The sequence below is a fragment of the Erpetoichthys calabaricus genome, chromosome 1 (genome assembly GCF_900747795.2).
Source record: "Erpetoichthys calabaricus chromosome 1, fErpCal1.3, whole genome shotgun sequence".
Classification (NCBI taxonomy): domain Eukaryota; kingdom Metazoa; phylum Chordata; class Cladistia; order Polypteriformes; family Polypteridae; genus Erpetoichthys; species Erpetoichthys calabaricus.
In genome coordinates, this window is record NC_041394.2 from 330148675 (window position 1) to 330175468 (window position 26794).

General features: G+C 41.1%; 1 protein-coding gene across 1 annotated transcript; it reads right to left on the reverse strand.

The window, feature by feature from the left end:
- Nucleotides 1-2341: 2341 nt before the first annotated feature.
- Nucleotides 2342-26340, reverse strand: LOC114666269 (gastrula zinc finger protein XlCGF57.1-like). The gene is made up of 3 exons (XM_028821083.2): nt 26226-26340; nt 20660-21214; nt 2342-4306 (listed from the first exon to the last, which is right to left on the reverse strand). The coding sequence occupies exons 2-3, from the start codon at nt 21162-21164 to the stop codon at nt 3111-3113; spliced, it is 1701 nt and encodes a 566-aa protein (XP_028676916.1). The 5' UTR covers nt 21165-21214; nt 26226-26340; the 3' UTR covers nt 2342-3110.
- Between the last annotated feature and the right edge of the window lie 454 nt (nt 26341-26794).

Genomic DNA, 26794 nt, shown 5'->3' on the forward strand with positions numbered 1-26794 from the left:
AAGTCAGAGACTTGTAGATCGTCTAATTCATGTTGCCATCAGGGAAAAGTTGTGGTTCTTCCCAATGAAGAGGCATATCCGTGACAATTAAAAGATTTGTTGTTTGGTGAAAGTGAAATCCACATACGCTGCTATGCTTGTGTCACAGAGTTGCACAGATACACGGGAGATTTTAGAGACAGAAACTTTATTCAAACGAGCAAAGCAAGCAGACCAGTCCTCTAGTGTTATTAAAAACATATCTTACTTTGGTTATCTTTAAAAAGAGATGTGCATAGGGGGCAGCTTAAGGGCTCTACTGACTGTAATTCCCCTCCGCTCCAGGGTGGGTGCTGTGTTCTAATGCCTGTTCTCGTCCTCCCTGTGCAGAGCAGATGAGTGACAGCTCTAAGGCCTCTGATGTCACTTCCTATGTCTGTCTACCTGGACAGGCCTCATCCTGCCAGAAGGACCAATAGCCACAAGTTCAGCCATTTTGTGTTCAGTTTGAAATGACGCTGTCTTGCTATTGCCATTTGTTTTCTTGCTCTTCCATTATATGGGGGTCACTGTGTTTTGCCCCAGCTCTTTAACGTGGTCTGTCTAATCTCATACAAGTGTAAGAAACAATTCAAATCACGATACAAACTGGTTTTGATATGGATGACTTGCGCAGCATACTGTACATACCTGTGGTTCAAACTCGACTTTAAAATTATTTGAGATTTAAAGTATGGTAGGTGCTCTGATATTGTATTAATACATTTGAAATGTTTTTCTGTAAAATAAGTAATGAAGTATTATACATTTGTAGATTTTCCATCCAGTTGCAACCTATGTCAAACAATTTGGGTTACGCATCTGCGAGTCCCACCTGTATTTGTACTGCATTGTGTTTTTCTATTCTAAGCATTTTTGCAAATGGACTGCTTACTGCTGCGGTCTTACAGCACCAGGACCCTGGGTTCAAACCCTGAATGGAGGCTGATATCTGTGTAGAGTCTGCACATTCTGCTAGAAGGGGAAACTGAATGTTCTTTTAAACTTGTTTGGATTCATCCTGTTTGTCTGTTAAAATTCTCTCTGTGTGACTGTTCCATTAGGCTGCTCTGTTTGTTCTAACTGACTGAGTGTTTGCCTCATCTTTTGTTAGCTGAACGTGGACACTGTCGTGGTGACAATTCTGGTTTTAGGTGTGTTCGCAATTAAAGCAAAAAGCGCCTACTGTTGTTGTCATGTCTGTCTGTTCGCATGAAACAACTCTACTCCCAGTGGATCACATTTGTGAAGTTTTTGGCAAGGGAATTTGGCAGGATAGGTCAATTTTTATTGAGATATCTTGAACACAGTATGCAGCCCAACGGTTTGAAACTTCAAAATCTTCCATTGAAAAGTAATGGCAAATTTCCAAACTCATCTTATTCTATATGACTTCAATTAAGAAAGAGTTTACTGTTTCAAAATCCCCCTTTCTTCAAATTGTATATTTTTAATATTTTCATCTTTTACTCATTCGACAGCCACTCCTGGGGACCCACGATGTTTCTGCTGCCTTTGTATATTTATGCTTGATATCAAAACAGGGACCCTACTCTTCCTGGAGGCCTATGATGCTGGTAAGATGGTCCTGTTCATAAATATGTTATCGTTGGCACAACTTGAAATATGTATGTTTCTTTTATTGTATCCTTTTTAATTTGGCCTTTTTCTATAATGTTTGGTCATTTAATGCAATAAAACCTGCTTTTGTTTAGTGCTTGCTCTTCACTGAGTTTTTACCAGGAATTATTGGTATCCACGGGAGCAGACAACACCAATTACTCCAGGGTAGCGATGTGTTTACTTCACGTGTCACCTCATTAAGGAATGTACCTTACAAATGACACTCAAGTCATTGCTCCCCTTTAGCATTCCATCTTTTCGGTATCTTAATTACAATTAAAGGAGCAAACTCTATTGAAAAGGCTGAATTAAAAAGAAAATGGCAAATGAAATGTAGCATTCCATGTTTTGGAAAAAAAAATGCAAATATTTCATAATTTCTCAAAATAAACAACCAGCTCACTGAACTTTGGGAATCATTAAAACTAAAAATGATGCACCGATTGTGAAATTGGTCGAAATAAAAATGTTCAACTATGGGGGTCCCTGAGGTCTGTAGGGATTGAACAGCACTGGTCTAGAAGGAAAAACTGAAGTATAATAAAAAAAATAAAAGTGCCATGACAAGTGACAGGGGGTTTCTCCTATCATGATGAGGGAAAAATGAAACTACAAGAAAAGTTCAGTTCTGATTAGTGAGTGGCATGGTTTCCTGACTGAGGGTCTCCTCTTAAAAGAGGTTGCACCAATAAATAAATAATTTTACAAACAAAAAAGGAGCACATCTATATTTGCATTATAGTTAAGCATACCCACAAATATACACAATTTAAATATAATCGCGTTTACAAAAGGCCATCCTACAAAAAGGCATTTTTATCTGTTATAATAAGTTGGCAGTCAGAACACTATTGTTTGCTTTACATTATAAGTTAAATTATTTAAAGGGAATGAGATTGGTGGGACAGCATTTGCTGTCTGTTGGTTCATATTATTGCCTAAAGGCAGGGTCATCTCAGAACAAGAAGCCACATAACATTTAAGGACTGCAGTTCCTAAAACCTGACCATTCCTCAGTCGCTGGAGGTGTCACTGCAGGTGAATGAGTACATGACTCATTTTAAGATTGTTTCAGAGTTTTCACATTGATTCCAAGACTTGCATTGCATTGCATGTGTAGGGCAAGGTGGGAATAAATTTGGCAGCCATTCAACATAACATTTACAGTGATTTGATAAAGAATTTCAGTTCTAATACTACACCTCAGCCCCCATACCCAGTCAGGGAGGTGAGGGTCCAATTGATTACTGGGTGGATAATCAAGCTTTCTGATTGGCCCACACACTCATATCAATGGTAAGGGAAATACTGTATTACAGTTGCTCTATAATAACTGTATTGTCCCTAGTAATGTTTCTTTTTGTAGTTTTTGTGGTTAATGGCAGGTGATGGTAACTAGCAGGACATCAAGTTGGACCTGGTCATTATTTATTCTGGGAAATCCAAAAATGTGACCTCCTAAAAGAAGTCTATTTTGCATGACTCTTTCCATGCGAAACGGACAGTTGTTTGGTTCCACATCTTGCAGATCTCAGATTGCATATTTTAGTATGCTTCTGAAGATTGCCACTGCAAGAAAATCGTTTGCCACATTCAGAACAGCAATATGGTTTCTCTCCAGTGTGAATCCTTTTGTGGACCTGAAGACTGCTATTGGTGGAGAATTGCTTGCCGCATTCAGAACAGCAATACGGCTTCTCTCCTGTATGAGTTCTTGTGTGCGTCTGAAGGTCACCACTGTAAATGAATCGTTTGCCACATTCGCCACAGCAGTATGGCTTCTCTCCAGTGTGAATTCTCCTGTGGGCCTGAAGATGGCCAAACTGTAAGAATCGTTTGCCACATTCAGAACAGCAATACGGCTTCTCCCCGGTGTGAATTCTTTTGTGAGTTTGAAGGTAGCTATCATGCAAAAATCGTTTGCCACATTCAGAACAGGAAAATGGCCTCTCTCCTGTGTGAGTTTGTGTGTGTTTCTGAAGATTGCTGCTGGTGGAGAACTGTTTGCCACATTCAGGGCAGCAATACGGCTTCTCTCCAGTGTGAATTCTTATGTGTTTCTGTAGACTGCTTCTGTCCAAAAAGCGTTTACCACATTCAGTACAACAATATGGCTTGTCTCCAGTGTGAATTCTCATGTGTGTTTGAAGACTGCTAACTTGTGAGAACTGCTTTCCACAATCAGAACAGGAATATGGCTTCTCTCCAGTGTGAATTCTCATATGTTTTTGGAGACTGTTATTGGTGGAGAATTTTTTGCCACATTCAGAACAGCAATATGGCCTCTCTCCAGTGTGAATTCTTGAGTGTTGCTGAAGATGGTTACTCCTAGAGAACTGTTTTCCACACTCAAAACAGCAGTATGGCTTCCGTCTTGTGTTACTCCATTTAGTATCACTGGAGTTAGATTTCCGTTTAAACTTTTTACTTTGCTCTTGGCAGACCAGTAAAGCAGCTAAATTTGTATCATGCCCCTGTTGTTCAGCGTTCACTTCCTTCATTCCGATTTGTTTTACAACTGGCAGAGTTAAAGTGGCTGGAGTCAAAATCTCTGATGCCAATTCTAGTTTCTTCATATTTGCTTTCCACTGTGTTTGTTGAGGACTGCAGTGTGGAGAGGTCTGACAAAATGAAGATGAGAAGAAGGTGCCACTCTCTTGTAAATCTATAATGAAATAAAGTACAATATATTGCAAAGTTTAGAAGGCGATTCGCCATGAAGCAATATACAACAGCTTTTCCCTTGGAAATAAACCAGGCTAGCAACAATACACAAATACTTGTCTTTCCATCTTACTGGTAAAAGAATAACATTTTCTCTGCTGAACACTTTATTTAGTTTGATTGCCACCCAAAACTCCCACTGAAACAAACTATTGATGTTCAAGTCACTGTGCAGACTGGCATTGCACTTTCAGACTTTTCTGTCCTGTTTGGTGTGCTTTTCAGCAGCTGCCATTTTGAATGTGTACTATGGTCTAATATTCCAACTTAATTGTGCTGCAGCACATTTATTAGCCAATGACAGTGAAGAAAACAACTTATGCTAATTTGAGCAGTGTGACTGATTGCTGGCAAGCAGAAGCTCACTCATGGATGACCTGACAGCTTGCATGTGCCTCCAATTATCATGACTGGGACAGAACCCTCCACTTCTCCCAATGGGGGCAAAAGCCCCAAGAGCGAACCAGAGTGGACTTTCTTCAGATGCTGGTAGTACTAAGGTGTTGTACCGTGTTAGCCATTATGGATGTAGTGAGAAGTGAAGCAAAATGACACCTATTACGTCTTGCCTGAAGAAGGGGCCCGAGTTGCCTTAAAAGCTTGCATATTGTAATCTTTTTAGTTAGCCAATAGAAGGGGTCATTTTGTTTGACTTCTCACTTCAGCTGTTGGTAACTGGAAGTACCCACCTACTGAGTATCATTTAGTATGGTAACCTATTTGCAGAGGAGATTAGAGTCAAAGGACCTGGAAAAAGGACTTTGCCACAGAGTTTGTAAGATTAGGATGTGAGCAAACCCATGAGCAAGAGTGGCATTTGGGGGTGGCAAGTGGGGCGACTGCCCCAGGCCCTGCACCTAAGAGGGCCCCGCTTTTGAGGTATGCATGTCCCGTTCGAGCAGATTTCAAGTTATATTCTCCAGTTATATTTTGATAAAGTCCGCGTGTTATCTTGCAAAAATGTAGCTGAATACTGTAATAAGAAAATCTGATGTATGTTAACATTATTTTTATTAAATTTACGCACAAATTTATACAATCCACACATGCCGGTAACAGTGTTTGATGTAACCGCGTGGGGTTGGTCAGCCCTAGGCCCCGCACACCCCTAAGAACGCCTCTGCCCATGAGCAACATAAAAGAGGGGCTAGTAAAAAGCTTTACTTTTGATCCAGCTCCCCATTCCTTTGAGTCATATAATACTAAATGATGAAAGACTGCAAAGTGTTCCACACGATTGCCTCGCAGCTCCACAATCCTTGGTACGAGTCCTGGCCCTGGCACTGTCTGCGTGAAGTCTGTGCTCAAAGTAAATGTAGTACATGCTGGAGGGAGAGGTCAGTCAAGGAGGTCAATGTCTGACTCAAATGTTATCTTTTTCATTTGTTGCATACATGTAATGGAGATTACCTAAATCATCATTTTCAAGCTAAACCTTGCTATTTTTGGAAATTTGATGTCTGCCAGCCGGGCAGGAAATTAACAAACCAACAGCAAGAAAGTCTCTTTTTATACTGAGAGTTATACCAAGATTACTGTCAAAATTAGTAGGAAAGGGAACTAAAAAACAACATTGAAAAGTGTCCTAGAAATTGTGATTGTAACAGTTGAAGGAAAATCAGATGTATTAAAAATCATTTTGCATTGTAGTGGACAAGTAAGGTTTTTTAAAAATTTGGTACTGTATATGTTTAAAAGTTTGAGAATATGGTAAAAACAAGTCAGGTAAATGAGGAATAAGGTATCACTCATTCAAGTTTCAAATTTTAATTAGCACAATCCCAAATGGTAACTGCCAACTCTGTCCTTGGCTCTGAGGCGAAGGATCTGCACTGGTATCTGGAAGGTTGCTGGTTCAAATCTCCATTACTGCCAAAAGAGATCCTTCTCTGCTGGGCCCTCGAGCGAGGCCCTTAACCTGCAATTGTTCCAGGGGAGCTGTACAATGGCTGACCCCAAGGGGTATGTGAAAACTAACAAATTCCTGATGCTAGAAATTGTATAAGGTAAAATAAAAAATAAATAAATTACTAAAATGTTTATAACATCCTTAAGCTTTTTTACATTTTATATTCACTGTAATTTCTTATTTAGAAACATTACAGCTTTTTCAAATGTTCTTATGCCAGATGCTGCAAGTCTGTATCCGGCTGAAGGGCTGGACCAATTGGCCCTGCAGTGTTCCTGGTTTACACTTGGCTGTGTGTGTGTGCTTGTGCAAGTGTAAGTTTCTAGCTTAATGATGGACTTTAAAACTACAGGTACTTCTTCTTGGTATTAAATCAAGGACCATCTTTATTTTTTTAATGCGCCTTTGCACGGGTAGCACAGTGGTAGCGCTGCTGCCCTCGCAGTAAGGAGACCCGGGTTCGCTTGCAGGGTCCTCCCTGCATGGAGTTTGCATGTTCTCCCCTGTGTCTGCATGGGTTTCCTCCCACAGTCCAAATGACATGCAAGTTAGGTGCATTGGCCATCCTAAATTGTGCTTGGTGTGTGGTTGTTGTGTGTGCCCTGCGGTGGGGTTGGCGCCCTGCCCGGGTTTTGTTCCTGCCTTGCACCCTGTGTTGGCGGGGATTGGCTCCAGCAGGCCCCCGTGACCCTGTGTTAGGATATAGCGGGGTTGGAAAATGACTGACTGCCTTTGCACTTCTGGGATGAGCTTTTCAGGTCAAGGCTATGCAGCCCAAGCCAGTGAAGAGGTTCAAAAAGTCCAGGACCATTTGCTCCTTTAAAAGCAACAGTAATTTCAAAGAAAAGCAAGCAGATCCCTATCAGGAATGTGCTGTGCACAAGACATTACACTAATCTGAATCTGTCTGACAGCACTAAATCTGACCTTTGCAAAGTGCAAAAGCAATTGTGATCAACCTGCACAATACACTGCCTACAGGCCCTGTTTTTCATTGCAGTGCATCCCCTCCATGTGCATTAAATATACACACACAACAAATATTACAAAACAAAATCACAAGTTTGACATTGATGTACTATATTCAAAATAAGTTAATCAATTGAAATTGTAAATCCACTGAAAAGATAACTGGATGTTTGTCCGATCGGTAGGTTTGTTCAGGCTCTTTATACACAAAGTCAACATGTTAAAGGAAAAACAAAAAACACTAACCTGCTCCATCACCTGCCCCTTCACCCTCACGGGTTCAAAAAGAGGGTATGGAAGCTTGTGGGGTCTCCCCGTTCTATGACATAACACTTTAGTTTTAGAGATGCTGAAGTCCAACGTGCTCTCGTCAGTGAGGGTGATCAGAGCATCCACAAACTGGTAGCATGAAGTCTAAAATGTATTTGTCTTCTCCATGGGCTAAGAGGGTCATCTACGTACTTGAATAAAACTATTCAGCCAGTGTTACAGTTTAATTAGCATACGTGAAAAATAAGAGAGACCCTACTGTTTACAACCACCACCACCACCTGCTGTGGTCTCTCCTGCCGGATCTTTCTCATCTGTAAAACCACAATGGATTAACTTGTAACCCAAGAAGCCGGAATGTGTACAGTCAGGTCCATCAGTATTTGGACAGTGACACAATTGTCATAATTTTGGCTCTGTGAGTCACCACAATGGACTTGAAATGAAGCAATCATTATGTGATGGAAGTGTAGACTTTCAGCTTTAATTTAAGGCTTTTAACAAAAAATATCATTTGAGCTGTTTAGAAAAGACGGACATTTTTTACACATGGTATAAAAGCAAAAGTATTTGAACAAACTAATGTAATCATAAATATTATGATCATTTTCAATATTTGGTTGCAGACCTCTTCCAGTCAATGACTGCCTGAACTCTGAACCCCTGGCCTTCTCCAAGTGCTGGGTTTCCACCCTTGTGATGCTGTGCCAGGACTTTACTGCTGCTGTCTTCAGGTGCTGCTTCTTCGTTGGACTTTCTGCCTTTAGTTTTGTCTTCAGCAAGTGAACTGCATGTCCAGTTGGGTTGAGGTCAGTCGAATTTTCCATTTCTTTGCATTGAAAAGCACTTGGTTTGCTCTCATAGTATGTTTTGGCTCATTGTCCATCTGTACTGTGAAGTGTTGTCCTATCAGTTTTGCAGCATTTGTCTGAATCTGAGCAGATCGTACAGCTCTGGACACTTCAGAGCTCATCCTGCTACTTCTGCCAGCAGTCATATCATCAATAAACACCAGTGAGGGTCTTCCACTAGCAGCCATGTAAGATCAGGCCTTAACACTGGCTCCACCATGTTTCACAGATGATATTGTATTCAACAGATCATGAGCGGTTTCTTCTCTTGTCCATAATCTTCTTACAACATTCTGGTATGTATTGATCTTCGTTTCCTTTGTTCAAAGAAAATTTTTCCAGAACTAAACAGGCTTTTAAAAATATTTTCTGGGAAAGTCTAATCTGACCTTTCCATTCTTGAGGCTCACCAGTGGTTTGTACCTTGTGGTAAACCATCTGTCTTTACTTTCATGAAGGCTTCTCTTGATTACAGACTTTGGCAAGGATAGTGGAGAGTGTTCTTGGTTTGGCTAAATGTCATCAATTAGGTTTTCTTCATCAAGGACAGAATTCTACAATCATCCAGCACAGTTGTCTTCTGTGGTTTTCCAGACCTTCTGGTGTTGCTGAGTTCACCACCGTGTTTCTTCTTTATAAGAATGTGCCAAATGGTTGATTTGACCTCTCCTGGGGCCTCATGTATAAACAGTGCGTACGCACAGAAATGTTGCGTACGAACCTTTCCACGCTCAAATAGCGATGTATAAAACCTAAACTTGGCGTAAAGCCACGCACATTTCCACGGTAACTCATACCTTGGCGTACGCAATTTATCCGCCTGGTTTTGCAGACTGGCGGCACCCAGTGTCAAAGCAGTGCTACTGTTCCTGTATGGTTACCCTTTCTTAGATCCACATCCACGGCGGCGGCTTTATAAATACACTGAAATTAACCGCATATCGTTCATAAATTTAATGCATCTGATTGTAATTAACCTGTAACAATATAATGGTCCACAGAATGGTCAAACTACTGTTCCTGTGTGCTCATCCTTTCTTTCTTAGCTCCACATTCCTGACGCGGCTTTATAAATACACTGAAATTAACTGCATATTGTTTATTAGTGTAATGCATCTGATTGTAATTAACCTGTAACAATATAATGGGCCAAGGAATAGCCATAGTATTCCAAATACCATAACTGCTTTAGTGTTGTTACGCTCACTGCATCTTGTTCTTCTTTTTGCTGTTCCTGTTAAGGGTTGCCACTGCGGATCATCTTTTTCCATATTACTCTCACTGCACCACTCAGAGTATTTATATCACTGTATCCGAGTGTGAATCACAGCAGCAGATGATCGGAAAGAGAATTATCGGTATACAGTTTCAAGTACACACTACCTCAACCACGGCAAAAAGCGTCAAAGCCTTTCCTGTACGGACCTCGCGTTTCAGAAACAGTTTCATCCCAAGAACTATAAACGCATTCAATCACCTCACTGTAAACTTGCACTACAGTTATAATATTGCACAACCTGCGCTACTTTATAAAGCGTGTATGATGGCAATATCATTTTTAAGATGAAATGCAGCAAAATGTGTTGCTTATAGTATACAGCTAGAACTTTAACTTCATTTAAATAATCTGTATTGCTAATAATTAAACATGTGAGGACACGGTGCCGCAGCGTATAGCTAGTTCAAGGATAGCTCCTGCCTTGCGCTGTATTCTTGCTGGTGCTGACGCGACACTGGAAGGATTGACGAATAGAATAATTAAACATGTACTACGAAGATATTTCAATGTTCCTTAAAAGTTTTGAAGAATCAGCGTTCTAAGCTTACAAATGGCTTAACGTCTATTACAGAGAGCTGATTGTGTGGCGATTGGAGAAAGAAAAGTATGGACAGGAATTGGAGGTTAGTACGTTTGAAAGAGACAGTACTTCTGTAATAAATTATTTCATCGAAGGTCGCACATGGTGCAGCAGCCTCTTGCGTGAGATATGAACAATCACTGCGTCACCGTGTTCCCATGTTAATAACATGCTTTCATTCCGATCATCATGAAAATGATATCACGTATACATCTCAGTATTTTAATATTCAGAGAGCTGTAATATCTCGAATGTAATGCATTCTGTGTCCTGTCGGAGAAAGAGAAAGAACGGAAGCACGTAGTGATTCACACACATAGAGCACATAGAAGATCAAACACAGAAAAAAGCATTTAACATGCTACTTGAGAAACTAGTAAAATAAACGATTTTAAGATGAAGTTTATAATGTTCTACTTTAATGGCAAAATAAACTACATGATTAAAGTGAAATTTCGAGATTAAAGTTGACATTTCGTGCTTTTTTCCCACTGTGTGCCTATGTTTTTTGTTTGTACCCTAATATGCTTTCCTATGACACTCAGACGGTGGGCTACGACTCGCCTTTTCACAGCGACTTTGATATGTGATTTCTTTTTCATTTCGGGCACTGTGCGACTTTGTGAATTTGATCTTTCGAGTTTTTCCGACACTTTGTCACTCGATCAACTTTCTTTTGTTGATTATACCACTGTTTAAACTAACAAATAGTACGTTTTTCCTTTGCCTCCACTTGGTATTCGCTGAAATTCTTATATTTTCCCCCGTGCTTTTCCCATTGTCTTTTCACAGAAGGCTATTTATATTGATTTGCATATTCAAAGAGGCATAATTCTGGGAGGAGTTGGGGCGGGACAGAAGGCGCGTGCACGTGCGTTACTTTTCACGCAAATCGGGATTTATGTAGTGGAAGAACGTGAAAGTATGCGTGCGCACAGATTCCTGCATCTGGATTTTTCTGTGCGTACGCACAATCCCGCTTTGTGCTTACGCCATGTTATAGTGTGAGTTCTACGCACGGCGTTATACATGAGGCCCCTGGTGTTTCTGCTGTCTCTCTAAAGGGTTTGTTTTATTTTCTCTGCCTAATGATGGCCTGGTATTATTTGCATGGCCGGCTCTTTGAACCTCATATTTAGGGTTCACAGTGACAGTATCCAAATGCAAACTCCACACTTGGAATCAACTCCAGACCTTCTACCTGCTTAACAGTAAATAAAATAATGACGGACCTGCTCACAGCTGACTAAGGAACATCTTGTCAATCAAAAATCCATATAGTTTTGAGCCCCTGGAAATGGAAGGGTGGGGGGACATGTATAAAAATGGCTGTCATTCCTAAACGGCTCATACAATATTTTTGTTAAACCCCATATATTAAAGTTGAACATCTATACTTCAATCACATAATGATTGCTTTATTTCACATCCATTGTTGGGACATACAGAGCTATAATCATAAAAGTTGTGTCACTCTCCAAATACTTACAGACCTATCTGTATATTTAGTGTATTTGGAGCAGAAGAAAAATGCATCAATATAATTCTAGCATTGTAACGTGAAGAATGTAATGTGCCTATTGTATCCAGATGAGTCAAACCGGCATCCTCCAACCCTCCAGCCTGCCTTATTGACATACTGAAGGGGATATAACTGATTTCCACTGTACTAATAGCGTGGTCTCATACCACCTTTTTCTTACACTGACCTAAAATCAAAAACCAGCAGTAACCATGGATACCACTGGTTTGACTTTGTGTCGAATGAGCAGTTGCTCATGGAGTCCCGAATGTGGCACATCACCTGCATTGTGAGGGAGCATCGGCGCGAGGGTGACCGGCTCGCAGGACCTGAGTGGCTGGACCAGGCCAAGGGGACACCCACGTAACACCTGGATGTGGCAAATAGAGGGTCATTTCCAGAAGGTGGGACCGAACGCGTGTCTGCTGTACCAGTACATGCTCCCCAACCTGACCTAAAATCACGAACGGCCTCAGCGTTTGGCTTCGTGGGCTCAGATATAATGGTGGATTCTTTCCACGACCTGAAAGTGAAAGTCCATGAGTAGTTAAACAGCTGATTAAGACCATCACCCAAGCTCTGCAGCACATTCTGGGAGTTCCCTGCCTTTAAGCCTGTCTGGACCAAAGGCTTTATGTGGGTGTTGTGATGTGAAATTTTGCATATAAGTTGATAAATATTTTGTATGTCTTTATTTGTAACTTAGGCAAAGCAATGTAATATTAGTGATACATTATAGATAATAACAGCAATGGTTTGACGGTTTAAGAACTCCATCCATCCATCCATCCATCCTCTTCCGCTTATATGAGGTCGGGTCGCGGGGGCAGCAGTTTGAGCAGAGATGCCCAGACTTCCCTCTCTCTGGCCACTTCTTCTAGCTCTTCCGGGGGAATCCCAAGGTGTTCCCAGGCCAGCCAAGAGACATAGTCCCTCCAGCGTGTCCTGGGTCTTCCCCGGGGCCTCCTCCCGGTTAGACGTGCCCGGAACACCTCACCAAGGAGGCGTCCAGGAGGCATCCTGATCAGATGCCCGAGCCACCTCATCTGACTCCTCTCGATGCGGAGGAGCAGCGGCTCTACTCTGAGCCCCTCCCGGATGACTGAGCTTCTCACCCTATCTTTAAGGGAAAGCCCAGACACCCTGCGGAGGAAACTCATTTCAGCCGCTTGTATTCGCGATCTCGTTCTTTCGGTCACTACCCATAGCTCATGACCATAGGTGAGGGTAGGAACATAGATCGACTGGTAAATTGAGAGCTTCGCCTTGCGGCTCAGCTCCTTTTTCACCACGACAGACCGATGCAGAGCCCGCATTACTGCGGATGCCGCACCGATCCGCCTGTTGATCTCACGCTCCATTCTTCCCTCATTCGTGAACAAGATCCCTAGATACTTGAACTCCTCCACTTAGGGCAGGATTTCTCTACCAACCCTGAGAGGGCACTCCACCCTTTTCCGGTTTAAGAACTCCTTCTCCCCTTTTAGGACTGAGTCTCTTTGTAATTTTACGATAGGAGTGTCTCAAACAAGTTTGGCTAATATTTCTCTGCTAAAGTCTCTCAGTCAACCCCCGCGGGAAAGCCAGGCTGCCTAACCGCCAAGCTTCACCTTAACATATGGTTTTGGGGGATGGCAGGTGTGAAGGTGTTCTATTCCCCCATTGGTCACTCTCTCTCTCTCTCTCTCTCTTACCAAACTGATGCATGAACTGAAAAGGACAACACAATGAAGAGCACAGCTCGGCAGCCATACTGAGACAGGCATGCGGCCTGTTCTGAAGAAAGCTGACCACAAATGACACCTTAACTAGAGACATTTTAAATAACTAACAAGTCTGTGTGCTGCCTGAAACAACACATCACCATTGATCAGGTTGTATGGTTGCTGATACTCAAATGTACTTTGCATATTGTTATTATTTATGAATATTATCAATAATACATTGTTTAAATTGTAACTCCTGCTTGTCTTTTACTACACCTAATTGCCAGAGGTTATAGATGTAGAAGGAAAGGTGGGGAGAAGTTATATACTATAATACCTTATAAACAGGGGTATGTCTGTGAGATTTGAGGCATTCTGACAGAGGCTACATATTAATAATACAAAAGGGGAAAGTACAGCAATATAATACTCTACCAAGACAAAACAGTGGGTTAATCTGAGAAAGAACTGGTGAATTTATGGAGATTAGGACTAGTGAGTATCATCCACTCATCCTCAGGATAGGCGCCATTGACCTTGGCATGAAGGAAGTTCAACTACTCAGCAAGAAGGGTAGGATTGGGTCATTTAGTCTGGGCTAGATTTTTGATCTGCCCATCATGGTATTAAGCCATTTCCATGCCTCCTTTGCACTTTCAGAGATACACTTTTCCTCTATTTACTGTTGTAACCCCATTCTGCTTCTAATCTCTTTATTTAATTGTTTGACTTTGTGACAGTGGTGTGTATAAGATGGCTATGTCTCTCCCTCTTTCTCGCTCCACAGTGAGAGACAGAGTTAGTCTCGCTCATTCTGGTAGCACAGGTTGAACGATGACCTGCATTTTGCTTCTTCTCACTTTGTCGTGGGTGAGATGGATTGAGAGTACCACAGGTGAGACTCTAACTCTTCACACAGCTGGAGTGCAGGAGGTGAGCGTCTACCCCCTTCTGTCTGGGCCACACGCCACAGTGAGTGAGTCAGACAGACAGATAGACAGACAGGCAACCAAAATTTTCCAATTGTTTTATCTATTAAAAAAATATTTTAGGTTTACCTTAACTGAACGTTATGACTTTATATTTGGATGTATTATGATCAGGAAAATGTTACTGGAAAATCCATTATATCTACTACAACCATTCAAAAACTGGGGGACACAATCCTGTAATTGCTTTCTTTCACTTAGCTACGGTAATTCTTACTGTACTGTCAGTGTCCAGACTTTTCCTTTTGTAACTTTGGGATTTCAATGGCTTTCCACTTAGACACGTGAACACAAAGCTACCTAATGCTGTTAGACGCCTGATTTGGACAGTTCTTCATATTGACAGATGAAGTCTGACTCCAAAACAGCACAATATATTACAAAAAAAAGAAAATCTCTTTAATCAATGACTTTTCATGCTTCCAACAGAATTTGTGAATTTATACAGTACAGTGATTCCTCGCTATATCGCGCTTCGCCTTTCGCGGCTTCACTCCATCGCGGATTTTATATGTAAGCATATTTAAATATATATCGCGGATTTTTCGCTGCTTCGCGGGTTTCTGCGGACAATGGGTCTTTTAATTTCTGGTACATGCTTCCTCAGTTGGTTTGCCCAGTTGATTTCATACAAGGGACGCTATTGGCAGATGGCTGAGAAGCTACCCAACTTACTTTCTCTCTCTCTCTCTTGCGCTGACGTAGGGGGGTGTGAGCAGGGGGGCTGTGTGCAGCTGCTTCCTGAAACGACATGCTGTGCTGCACGGAGCTTCGCATACTTAAAAGCTCAAAGGGCACGTATTGATTTTTTTATCTCTCTCTCTATCTCTCTCTAACTCTCTCTCTGCTCCTGACAGAGGGGGTGTGAGCTGCCGCCTTCAACAGCTTTGTACCGGCGGTGCTTCGCATACTTAAAAGCCAAAAAGCCCTATTGATTTTTTTTTTGACTGCTTGCTTTGCACTCCTTTGAAAAGGAAGATATGTTTGCATTCTTTTAATTGTGAGACAGAACTGTCATCTCTGTCTTGTCATGGAGCACAGTTTAAACTTTTGAAAAAGAGACAAATGTTTGTTTGCAGTGTTTGAATAACGTTCCTGTCTCTCTACAACCTCCTGTGTTTCTGCGCAAATCTGTGACCCAAGCATGACATTCTAAAAATAACCATATAAACATGTGGTTTCTACTTCGCGGATTTTCCTATTTCGCGGGTGGCTCTGGAACGCAACCCCCGCGATGGAGGAGGGATTACTGTACATGTTTACAGCGCCCCAAAAAAAGCTACGTCCCATACTATTTCACCTCCTTAGCGTTTTGTCTACCCCTGGAAAAAATGAGCCAAAAACTTTGTTACCCGTAATAAAAAAAAATACCAAAACGTCACTATTAGTACAGTAGGAAAGGTTATATTGAGTGTCCACTACTGTGCCTTTGTTCTGTGACAGTCACCAGTGCACAGCAGGGCATCACAGTCAGGACAGTAGAAGTTTCTTTTAGCACATTTTTTCTTGTTGCTTGCACATAAGATGGTAAAATGTCATGATCTACATGCTTCTTGTTTTATTGCTGGCCATCACAGTACATGAGTTAGTGACTTCCACATTTCTCCTGACACGGACATTGGCAATTCCTGCATTGTGAACAGCGTTTCCCGGGATCTAATGTCTTTCTTGTCTAGTTCTTTCGATCACTATCCACAGCTCGTCACAGCTCTTCAGTCTAGACCTTGGCACAGGCAATAGCATTTGATCTGAGGACTACAGGGGGTCTCATTGTCTGATAAGGTATAAATAATTCAGAAATATAATATGGAGAGTCATGCCATTCTGCTGAAGCTGCTTCGATCTACCATATTTTTTTATATAATCAATAATTAGTATGTTATTGTGATATATACTTTAAATGTTTTTAGATACACACATTTAATTTTGTAAATATATTTTAATATGGCTTAAAGATCGCAATGCATTAACATCTGGCTCAGTAGTCTTTTCTATTTATCTATTTAATGTATTAAATGATGTTTTCTTAATATTACTTTATGACTGAATATTGGTTTGTTTATTGTTACTTTCACATTATTGTGCTCTGTGTTTGTTTGTGTGTTTGGTTATGTGACGATGCGGTTCAGCTCCATGCTCCCATCGGCTGTTAGGGAGCCCTTGAACGCAACACCATCGGTAATGTCACCGATGAGCTAGACAGTGAGGCAATAACATTTGAGTTAGGGGATGGTTCAAAAGTGCAAAAGTGCTTTTATTACAAATCCAAATAACAAAAACTAAGTGTTCAGATAAAGTGCACCAGTGCAATGTTCAATAAATAAATAATCCATAAGGTTATTATTTGCCTTTCCCGCTTTGTATGGACCCCAAGGGGGCAGGGCCACCTACGTCACTATGCTCTGTGCAAATCTATCTTATAAAAACCTGATTTTGTGGTACAGCAGACACATAGCCAGATTAAACACACTAGAATTGCCATGCAAGCAATATGACAAAAAGATAGTGTTGAAAAGGCCAATATAGTATTTATGTGTTGTTTCCCTTTAATTAAGATGATGTCCACCTTGAATTATTAGTTACTGTGATTGGCCTGTGCGGAGTTGGAACTTGGCCAATCACAGGGCTTCACGTTGAACCTTATAGATTAGTTTGGTGGCATCTTAACAGTAGAGTAGGAGCTTCATTTGTCAAATGTGAAAGTTTGCGTAACTATATATAAAGTAAGTGGAATTTAATTGTTTGTCCTTAAAGTATATTGTTTATGTGTTTAAGTTTGTAATTTGGATATATATAATTAGTACAGTTTCTAAAATATAGATGTTTTGAGGCAGCTAAAGCGTAGTTGAACAGACATTATTTGGAGTTTCACACATATTATTTGTATAAATAGAACATTTATATATGTCAAGAATAATTTACTTATTTAAGTTGAGTAAACATTTTATGGTTTAACGTTCTAACAATTTCCTGATTTGATGTTACCTTGAGTGTAGTACGCCATCTAGTGGATAAATAAAATACCTGTTAATAACTAATGTTTACATTGACAAACTTAAGAGAAAGAAACTACAATAGCTAATTTATTTTTATTATTTTATTTAGACCATACCTTCACATTTGTATAACTTTGGAGGAAATGAATCAATAGAATTTGGACATCTTCATCCACCTCTGACTGGATGTGTGTAGAGGTTGTAATTTAATCCTGAACCAACGTAATTCTTCACTACAGATAGATTAGAACAAATGGACACTGTGCAAGTTGTAACCATGTGCTGTTTCTATCTGTTAAGTCAGCACAGACTTGTGTCCTTGTTGTTGCCTTGTTTGGAACTGCATGCTTGTCTGAGGGGGCCCTAGATGTAGAGAAACAGTATAAAGCCTTAGAACATTGCCCGGCACACATTTAAAGCCAATGAACGAATGGAAGACGTCACCATCCTGAGAATGCCTTCTGCATCTCAAATGATGACACAGACAGACTCCACTCCTCGGGCTCCCACTCCCAGACCGTGTCTTGTCACTGGATTCACTCATCTTTGTACTATCTGCAGTGTAGGCCAACATTAAATAAAGTTATTTCTCCTATGTGATTTCTTACTGCCGTATTACTAGGGAGGGGTATCGTCTTTTATGTTACAGTATATCTATATAGATTTGGGTTAAGTAACACGCCGCAAACACAAAAGAACTCATTCCCAGGGAGTGAGCGCCCCCTGCAGGACACACCAGCTCTTGACACAGCCCAGCTGTGTCAAAGGTTACATGGCAGCCTACACTGCAGTTCTGCCGTTGCATTTTGGCTTTAGATTCCCGTTTTTTTTTTTTGATATTGCACTTCTGTTTTGGATTTGCAGTCTTCAATGTCTGGTTGTCTTTAAGGTCCATTTTACTGGATTTGTTTGCTTTAGGTTTTGCCTACTTTGTGATCCTTTTTCTTGCCTTGTCTATTTGTTACTCCCCTTTTTTAAATTTTCAATACATATTTAAATACAGGTAAAATTCTGTTACAAAAAATTTTCATTACAATGAAGCATTTTTATGGTCCCCACAGTTATGGTCCCCATATGATAAGAGTCTATAGAAATCTTGTTACTACGAAGTACATTCAGCAGATACTTTCATTACAACGAAGTGCCCAAAAGACCTTGAAATGCCCGAATGAAACATCCGCAGAGCAGTTAGTTCTGTGGCCGCAGCTCAGTTGTGCACAGCGATCCCCAAACAGAAACACTAATTTTTTTTCTTTCTTCAAAACTTCCTCGTACTGTTTTTTTTTTGTTGTTGTTGTTTTTGCTTTCGGTGCTTTTTAGTCATACCTTTTGCTTATTGCTCGTCAACATTAGAAAAAACATCCATTGGAATTTAACATCCATTGTCGCCCTCCTCTAGAAACGACAGACATGAAAAAACGACAACAGTTCACATTAGAAAAAAAAAATTAAATTTTTTGCAGCTCTTGATTCTGGCAAAAAAAAAAAAAAAGATATTGCCAGTGAATTTGGAATTTCGCCATCGACACTGTCCACTTTCTTGAATGACCGAGCAAAAAAAGAAGAAAAATCTCGGGTTGCAAATCTATGCGAACTGCTGCATTTGAAGACGTCGAAAAAGCCGTTTTTATGTGGTTCAGTGATGCGCATTCAAGAAACATTCCTATTAATGTTGTCACTCATTCAAGAAAATGTGGGGTTTCTAAACTCTCTTGGGACCTCCGTCAACTGAACAACACGCAGAAGAGCGTCCCGAAGTGCAATCACCGCGTCTGTGGAAGACTGTTTATCTGTTGCCGGGGCAACAGCAGGCTCACAGCTCTGATGCAGCTCGCCGCCGAAGCAAACAGTAAAGATCTCGATGGGTGATGCAAGGAACATTGTAAATGCAGGGCACAGTATTACTTGGCCATTAACCTGGCCACGACCCTGCCTGACTGCTGTGTCTGAGTATAGGAGAGTGGCAGATCACGCTACAATAAATAACTGGGCTGTTCCTGTTTCAAGCTGAATAAAGCTGGTTTTGCTAAAGTACTGAGACTCAGCCTCATGTTTTGGGGTGCAAGACAGGGACTTATAGCATGACCCCGATCTTTTAGGATTGGCTTCTGTGGTGCCTCACTGCAGCTCTGTGTGTCTGCTGTTGCCCTGCCCCAGCAACGGACAAACAATCTTTTACAGACGTGGCTATCGCGCTTCGGGATGCACTTCAGCGTGTCGTTCCCGTTTTTGGGGAGTGGTCCCACAAGAATTGAGAAACCTCACAATATGAAGAAGGAAGGGATTATTCGGCTTCTGATTGCCCACAACATGCTTCTACATTTAGATAATGTTCGCTTTGAATTCTTCCAACCCAATTGCACAGCAGTGCTTCAGCCATTGGACCTGGTCATCTTTCGCACCCTGAAAGTATATTATTGCAAGGAAATGCTGAGAAAAATTCTCGTCAGCATAACTTGTAGACAGGAGAAGATGAAAATGAAGGTGAAAGAAGCTATTGAAATGACTGCAAACGCCTGGACACAAGTTAAAGAAAGAACTATAGTGACAAATACAGAATCTCATTACTACGAAATTTTCATTACAACAAAATATTTTTTAGGTCCTTGGCAGTTCATTATAACAGAATTTTACCTGTATTAAGGAACTTTGCTTTTGTTTGTCCTTTGGACCAGAGATTGAAGGTGTCTCTCTCCTCCATTCTGAACATGTTTGAGAATTTCAAGTTTAAAAAGCCTTAATCCCCATTTTGGAAGCCTACCATTTAAAGTTAGGCTGCTAGGTATGATGCCTACACATGGATCTAGACCGCCAAAGAAGACACATCTGGTTTTTGTTTGTTTTGTCTTGTTGTGGAAACCATTACAACCTGAACATCTCTGAAGACCCAAAACCTCTGCCACTAAGAAGACACTTACTCATCACGCCGGTGTTCATGAGCGGCTCTTGTTCTGATTACATACTGCCTGCCGAACATTGACTGCCACTTGCTTCAAGAAGCTTAATCAACTTATAAAGTCAAATGCTATTCTTCTATAAGATATGAGGGTTCTTTACTGACAATTTTGAGGCATGCGTGGGGTTGTGTTTGTAGCTTACATTAAACTGCGAGATAAACTAACCTAATGTTCAAAGAGCACGTGCCCCTTTATCATAAGAAGCCTTTGAAAAAGCAAGACAGCACCCTTCAGGTAACTCACACAAGTTTTAATTCAGCTCTTACCTTCTCCGGAAAGACTTGAACAGGATGCTTTCTCAGTCTTCTTCACGTCAGAGTCTAAAGATTCGGACTTCACTTGGACAGAATGAAGTTTTATGGAGTAGTGACTGCTCAGCCTGACTCCTGATTTGGACAGTTCTTCACCTGGACACACATACTGACAGTTGAAGTCTGACTCCAAGTCTTCTTTCTTGATGCTGTTTAGAGTTTCCTTCATCTGCATGTCAGTGCTGTCAGATGACGACTCACATTCTTCTTTAACACTTATTGATGCCCATTCACAATCCTCCCTTTTAATAACAGGACTCTCCAGTTGATGGTACACAGATTCCCATTCACAGTCCTCTTTTTTAATGTTCACTCTACTTTTCTCTACGGCATTCTTGGCAAGGACATCCCTGCAAACCAAAGGATTCTCTCCTTTCACATCAGGACTCTTCTCTTCCGAGGTGGCCACCTCTTCACATTTGTACCCCAAAACTAGAGGCTCCTTGACAGCTGCACACATCTCTTCGATTGTGAACAACTGTCTGGTACAACAGCTTCCTTTCTTCTACTCTGTAGACAAAGCAAAACAGAATGCATTTGGAAATCCACCAAAAAGCACTGAACTGAATCATTCTTAAATGGAAACCATTTGGAACAACCACAGCTCTTCCTAGAGCTGGCTGTCCATTCAAGGGAGAAGGGCCTTTGTAAGAGAGGTGAGCAGGAACCCGATGGTCACTCTAGCTGAACACCAGAGAACCAGTGTGGAGATGGGAGAAACTTTGAGAAGGACAACCACCACTAACCTGAGCTTTATGGGAGAGTGGCCAGGAGACACATGAAAGAAAGCAGACTGGCAAAAGGCACCAAAAGAACTCTCTAGACTGTGAGAAATCAGCTTGATAAAAGCAAGATTAAAGTGCATTCTAAGTGCAACGTGTGAAAAAAAATGAGGCACTGCTCATCACCTGCACAACACCATTCCAGCCAGAAGCACGGTGGTGACAGCATCATGCCATGCAGCTAGAGATTGGGAGACTAGTCAGGGTCGAGGGCAAGCTGAATGGAGCAAAGTACAGAGACAACCTCAGTGAAAATCTGGGCACTCTGGACCTCCAGTGAAGAGGTCTGAATACTTGCTGAAGGTACTCTGTGTTTGTGTGTGTTTATGTTATATAATATATATATATATATGTATATACATACAGTGGTGTGAAAAACTATTTGCCCCCTTCCTAATTTCTTATTCTTTTGCATGTTTGTCACACAAAATGTTTCTGATCATCAAACACATTTAACCATTAGTCAAATATAACACAAGTAAACACAAAATGCAGTTTGTAAATGGTGGTTTTTATTATTTAGGGAGAAAAAAAAATCCAAACCTACATGGCCCTGTGTGAAAAAGTACTTGCCCCCTGAACCTAATAACTGGTTGGGCCACCCTTAGCAGCAATAACTGCAATCAAGCGTTTGCGATAACTTGCAATGAGTCTTTTACAGCGCTCTGGAGGAATTTTGGCCCACTCATCTTTGCAAAATTGCTGTAATTCAGCTTTATTTGAGGGTTTTCTAGCATGAACCGCCTTTTTAAGGTCATGCCATAGCATCTCAATTGGATTCAGGTCAGGACTTTGACTAGGCCACTCCAAAGTCTTCATTTTGTTTTTCTTCAGCCATTCAGAGGTGGATTTGCTGGTGTGTTTTGGGTCATTGTCCTGTTGCAGCACCCAAGATCGCTTCAGCTTGAGTTGACGAACAGATGGCCGGACATTCTCCTTCAGGATTTTTTGGTAGACAGTAGAATTCATGGTTCCATCTATCACAGCAAGCCTTCCAGGTCCTGAAGCAGCAAAACAACCCCAGACCATCACACTACCACCACCATATTTTACTGTTGGTATGATGTTCTTTTTCTGAAATGCTGTGTTCCTTTTACGCCAGATGTAACGGGACATTTGCCTTCCAAAAAGTTCAACTTTTGTCTCATCAGTCCACAAGGTATTTTCCCAAAAGTCTTGGCAATCATTGAGATGTTTCTTAGCAAAATTGAGACGAGCCCTAATGTTCTTTTTGCTTAACAGTGGTTTGCGTCTTGGAAATCTGCCATGCAGGCCGTTTTTGCCCAGTCTCTTTCTTATGGTGGAGTCGTGAATACTGACCTTAATTGAGGCAAGTGAGGCCTGCAGTTCTTTAGACGTTGTCCTGGGGTCTTTTGTGACCTCTCGGATGAGTCGTCTCTGCGCTCTTGGGGTAATTTTGGTCGGCCGGCCACTCCTGGGAAGGTTCACCACTGTTCCATGTTTTTGCCATTTGTGGATAATGGCTCTCACTGTGGTTCGCTGGAGTCCCAAAGCTTTAGAAATGGCTTTATAACCTTTACCAGACTGATAGATCTCAATTACTTCTGTTCTCATTTGTTCCTGAATTTCTTTGGATCTTGGCATGATGTCTAGCTTTTGAGGTGCTTTTGGTCTACTTCTCTGTGTCAGGCAGCTCCTATTTAAGTGATTTCTTCATTGAAACAGGTGTGGCAGTAATCAGGCCTGGGGGTGGCTACGGAAATTGAACTCGGATGTGATACACCACAGTTAGGTTATTTTTTAACAAGGGGGCAATTACTTTTTCACACAGGGCCATGTAGGTTTGGATTTTTTTTCTCCCTAAATAATAAAAACCATCATTTAAAAACTGCATTTTGTGTTTACTTGTGTTATATTTGACTAATGGTTAAATGTGTTTGATGATCAGAAACATTTTGTGTGACAAACATGCAAAAGAATAAGAAATCAGGAAGGGGGCAAATAGTTTTTCACACCACTGTATATATATATACATATATATATATATATATATATATATATATATATATATATATATATATATATATATATATATATATATTATATATACACATACACTAGCTGTGTAAGCCCATGCTGTAAAAAGCCCAGGCTTCTAGAAGCTATTGAAATTGTCACAAAAAAAAATCAGCGGTTTCGTTTTGCAGATGAGCCCCCCCCCAGTCTATCAGCAACTAAGCAAGTTTCTCTCTTCTTGAAGGTTTCGTTTTGCTTATGCGCTCACCTCACTTGTGTATTAGCAGCTAAGTTAGTCTCAACTCTGTCGCCAAAGTAAAACCACAGAGGAGTTTTCTTTCAGATTCATGCTGTAGCCTCGCACTTCCAGGCCGGACAGACACACACACACACATACACTTCCACGCATAGACATATATATATACACACACATATACTGTATATACACACACACACACACACACACAGTCATATGAAAAAGTTTGGGAACCCCTCTCGGCCTACATAATAATTGACTCTACTTTCAACAAAAAAGATAACAGTGGTATGTCTTTCATTTCCTAGGAACATCTGAGTACTGGGGTGTTTTCCGAACAAAGATTTTTAGTGAAGCAGTATTTAGCTGTAGTAAATTAAATCAAATGTGAAAAACCGGCTGTGCAAAAATGTGAGTCCCTTTGTAATGTTGCTGATTTGAATGCATGTCACTGCTCAATTCTGATTACTTGGAACACCAAATTGGTTGGATGAGCTCATTAGGCCTTGAACTTCATAGACAGGTGTGTCCAATCATGAGATACAAAGGTATTTAAGGTGGTCAATTGCAAGTTGTACTTCCCTTTGACTCTCCTCTGAAGACTGACAGCATGGGATCCTCAAAGCAACTCTCAAAAGATCTGATAACAAAGATTGTTCAGTCTCCTGGTTTAAGGGAAGGCTACAAAAAGCTATCTCAGAGGTTTAAACTGTCAGTTTCAACTGAAAGGAATGGAATCAGGAAATGGAAGGCCACAGTCACAGTTGCTGTTAAACCCAGCAGGTCTGGCAGACCAAGAAAAATACAGGAGCAGCATATGTGCAGGATTGCGAGAATGGTTACAGACAACCCACAGATCACCTCCAAAGACATGCAAGAACATCTTGCTGCAGATGGTGTATCTGTACATCGTTCTACAATTCAGCGCAATTTGCACAAAGAACATCTGTATGGCAGGGTGATGAGAAAGAAGCCCTTTCTGCACTCATGCCACAAACGGAGTCACTTGTTGCATGCAAATACTCATTTAGACAAGCCAGATTCATTCTGGAACAAAGTGCTTTGGACTGATGAGACAAAAATGGAGTTATTTGGTCATAACAAAAAGCGCTTTGCATGGCGGAAGAACAACACCGCATTCCAAGAAAAACACCTGCTACCTACTGTCAAATTTGGTGGAGGTTCCATCATGCTGTGGGGCTGTGTGGCTAGTTCAGGGACTGGGGCCCTTGTTAAAGTCGAGGGTCTGATGAATTCAAACCAATATCAACAAATTCTTCAGGATAATGTTCAAGCATCAGTCACAAAGTTGAAGTTACACAGGGGTTGAAGATTCCAACAAGACAAAGACCCAAAACACAGTTCAAAATCTACAAAGGCATTCATGCAGAGGGAGAAGTACAATGTTCTGGAATGGCCGTCACAGTCCCCTGACTTGAATATCAATGATGATTTGAAGCAGGCTGTCCGTGCTCAGCAGCCATCAAATTTAACTGAACTGGAGAGCTTTTGCAAGGAAGAATGGTCACAAATACCTCCACCCAGAATCCAGACGCTCAAAGACTATAGGAGGCGTCTAGAGGCTGTTATATTTGCAAAAGGAGGCCCAACTAAGTATTGATGTAATATCTCTGTTGGGGTGCCCATATTTATGCACCTGTCTAATTTTGTTATGATGCATATTGCATATAGTATGTGAATTTCCCCTTGGGATTAATAAAGTATCTATCTATTTTCTGTTAATCCAATAAACTTAATGTCACTGCTGAAATACTATTGTTTCCATAAGGCAAGTCATTTATTAAAAGGAAGTTGCTACTTTGAAAGCTCAGCCAATGATAAAGAAAAATCAAAAGAATTCAAGAGGGGTTCCCAAACTTTTTCATATGACTGTAAATAATCTACATTCTAGTGGCTGCTTGATTCTCTGCCCACACACTTTGAATGTGTCATCTTCAGAACAAACAGGTACTGCATATGTATTACCGTCCTGAAACATACAGCATCATAAAATATATAAACCCACCATACAGACTGGACTTGGGGGGCACAGAGGGCCCCAATCCAATACCCCAAACGTCATCTTGATGGATTTGGACTAAACGTCAGTCCCTTTAAATACAGCGCGAAGTCAGACTAACTAGAAAACTGACCATCGGGGTTGTGTGTTCGAGGCTTTAACAAATAATCGGCATTCGGTAATGAACACATAGGCCCACTGCGACCCCCGCGTAGCGCCTGACTGACAGACCCATGACAAGGAGGGTGCAGCCTTGACGTGCCGGTGACACGAAATCCAGTGACTTAGGGTTGAAAGGAATCTTCCGTAGAAGTGATGAACTGTGTGTTGCACTTCAGTGCAAAAACGGGCTAACCCACGGAAGCGACCGCTGTGGCTATGCTAGCTCACACAGCCACTCGGTTGGGACTCGAGCATACTAAATGGGCGGTGACTTCACGTGCCGCTTTCTTGCATTTCTTCTTAATATGCTCTGTAAGTACATACCTTTCGTCTGTTGGTTAGATCATTCTTGATTTCACTCGACCTGTGTGCCGAACATTCGCGCCATACGCACACACATTGAAATCTGCACTTAACAACAAATAACAGAAAGGAACAACGTCCGGTTCTTAAAAACGGGGCGTTGTGTCAAAATAAAAGCTCCATAAGACCGGTCAATTTTCGTACGGATGGAACTATTGGTATATTAATACAGCAGTATCTCACTAAAGAAACCTCAAACAGACAACTGTTTTTTTTGAGCAGTGACATCGTGAATCTGCCAATCCTCTTACCTGTAAACGACAAATTTCTTACAGAAACCTTAAAAATATCTGTCCCTCTATCCTTTCTGGATCCATTTCTGATCTTTTACTGTCTTCACCTACTCCATCAACACTAGATAGTCTTGTTGACCACTATAACACAGCCCTTCACTCAGCATTAGATAAAACAGCTCCTTTAAAACATAAGGAGGTTTCCTTTAAACGCTCAGCTCCTTGGTATAACTCAGAATTGCGATCTATGAAAGCAGCTGGCCGACGCCTTGAGAGAATGTCACGTAAGACTGGCCT

Coding starts and splice junctions, on each gene's coding strand:
- LOC114666269 (XM_028821083.2), bottom strand. CDS start 21,164: ATGTGTGCAGCTGTCAAGGAGCCTCTAGTTTTGGGGTACAAATGTGAA. Junction 4,307..20,659: donor TTCAAGTCTTTCCGGAGAAG/GTAAGAGCTGAA, acceptor ATTTCATTATAG/ATTTACAAGAGAGTGGCACC.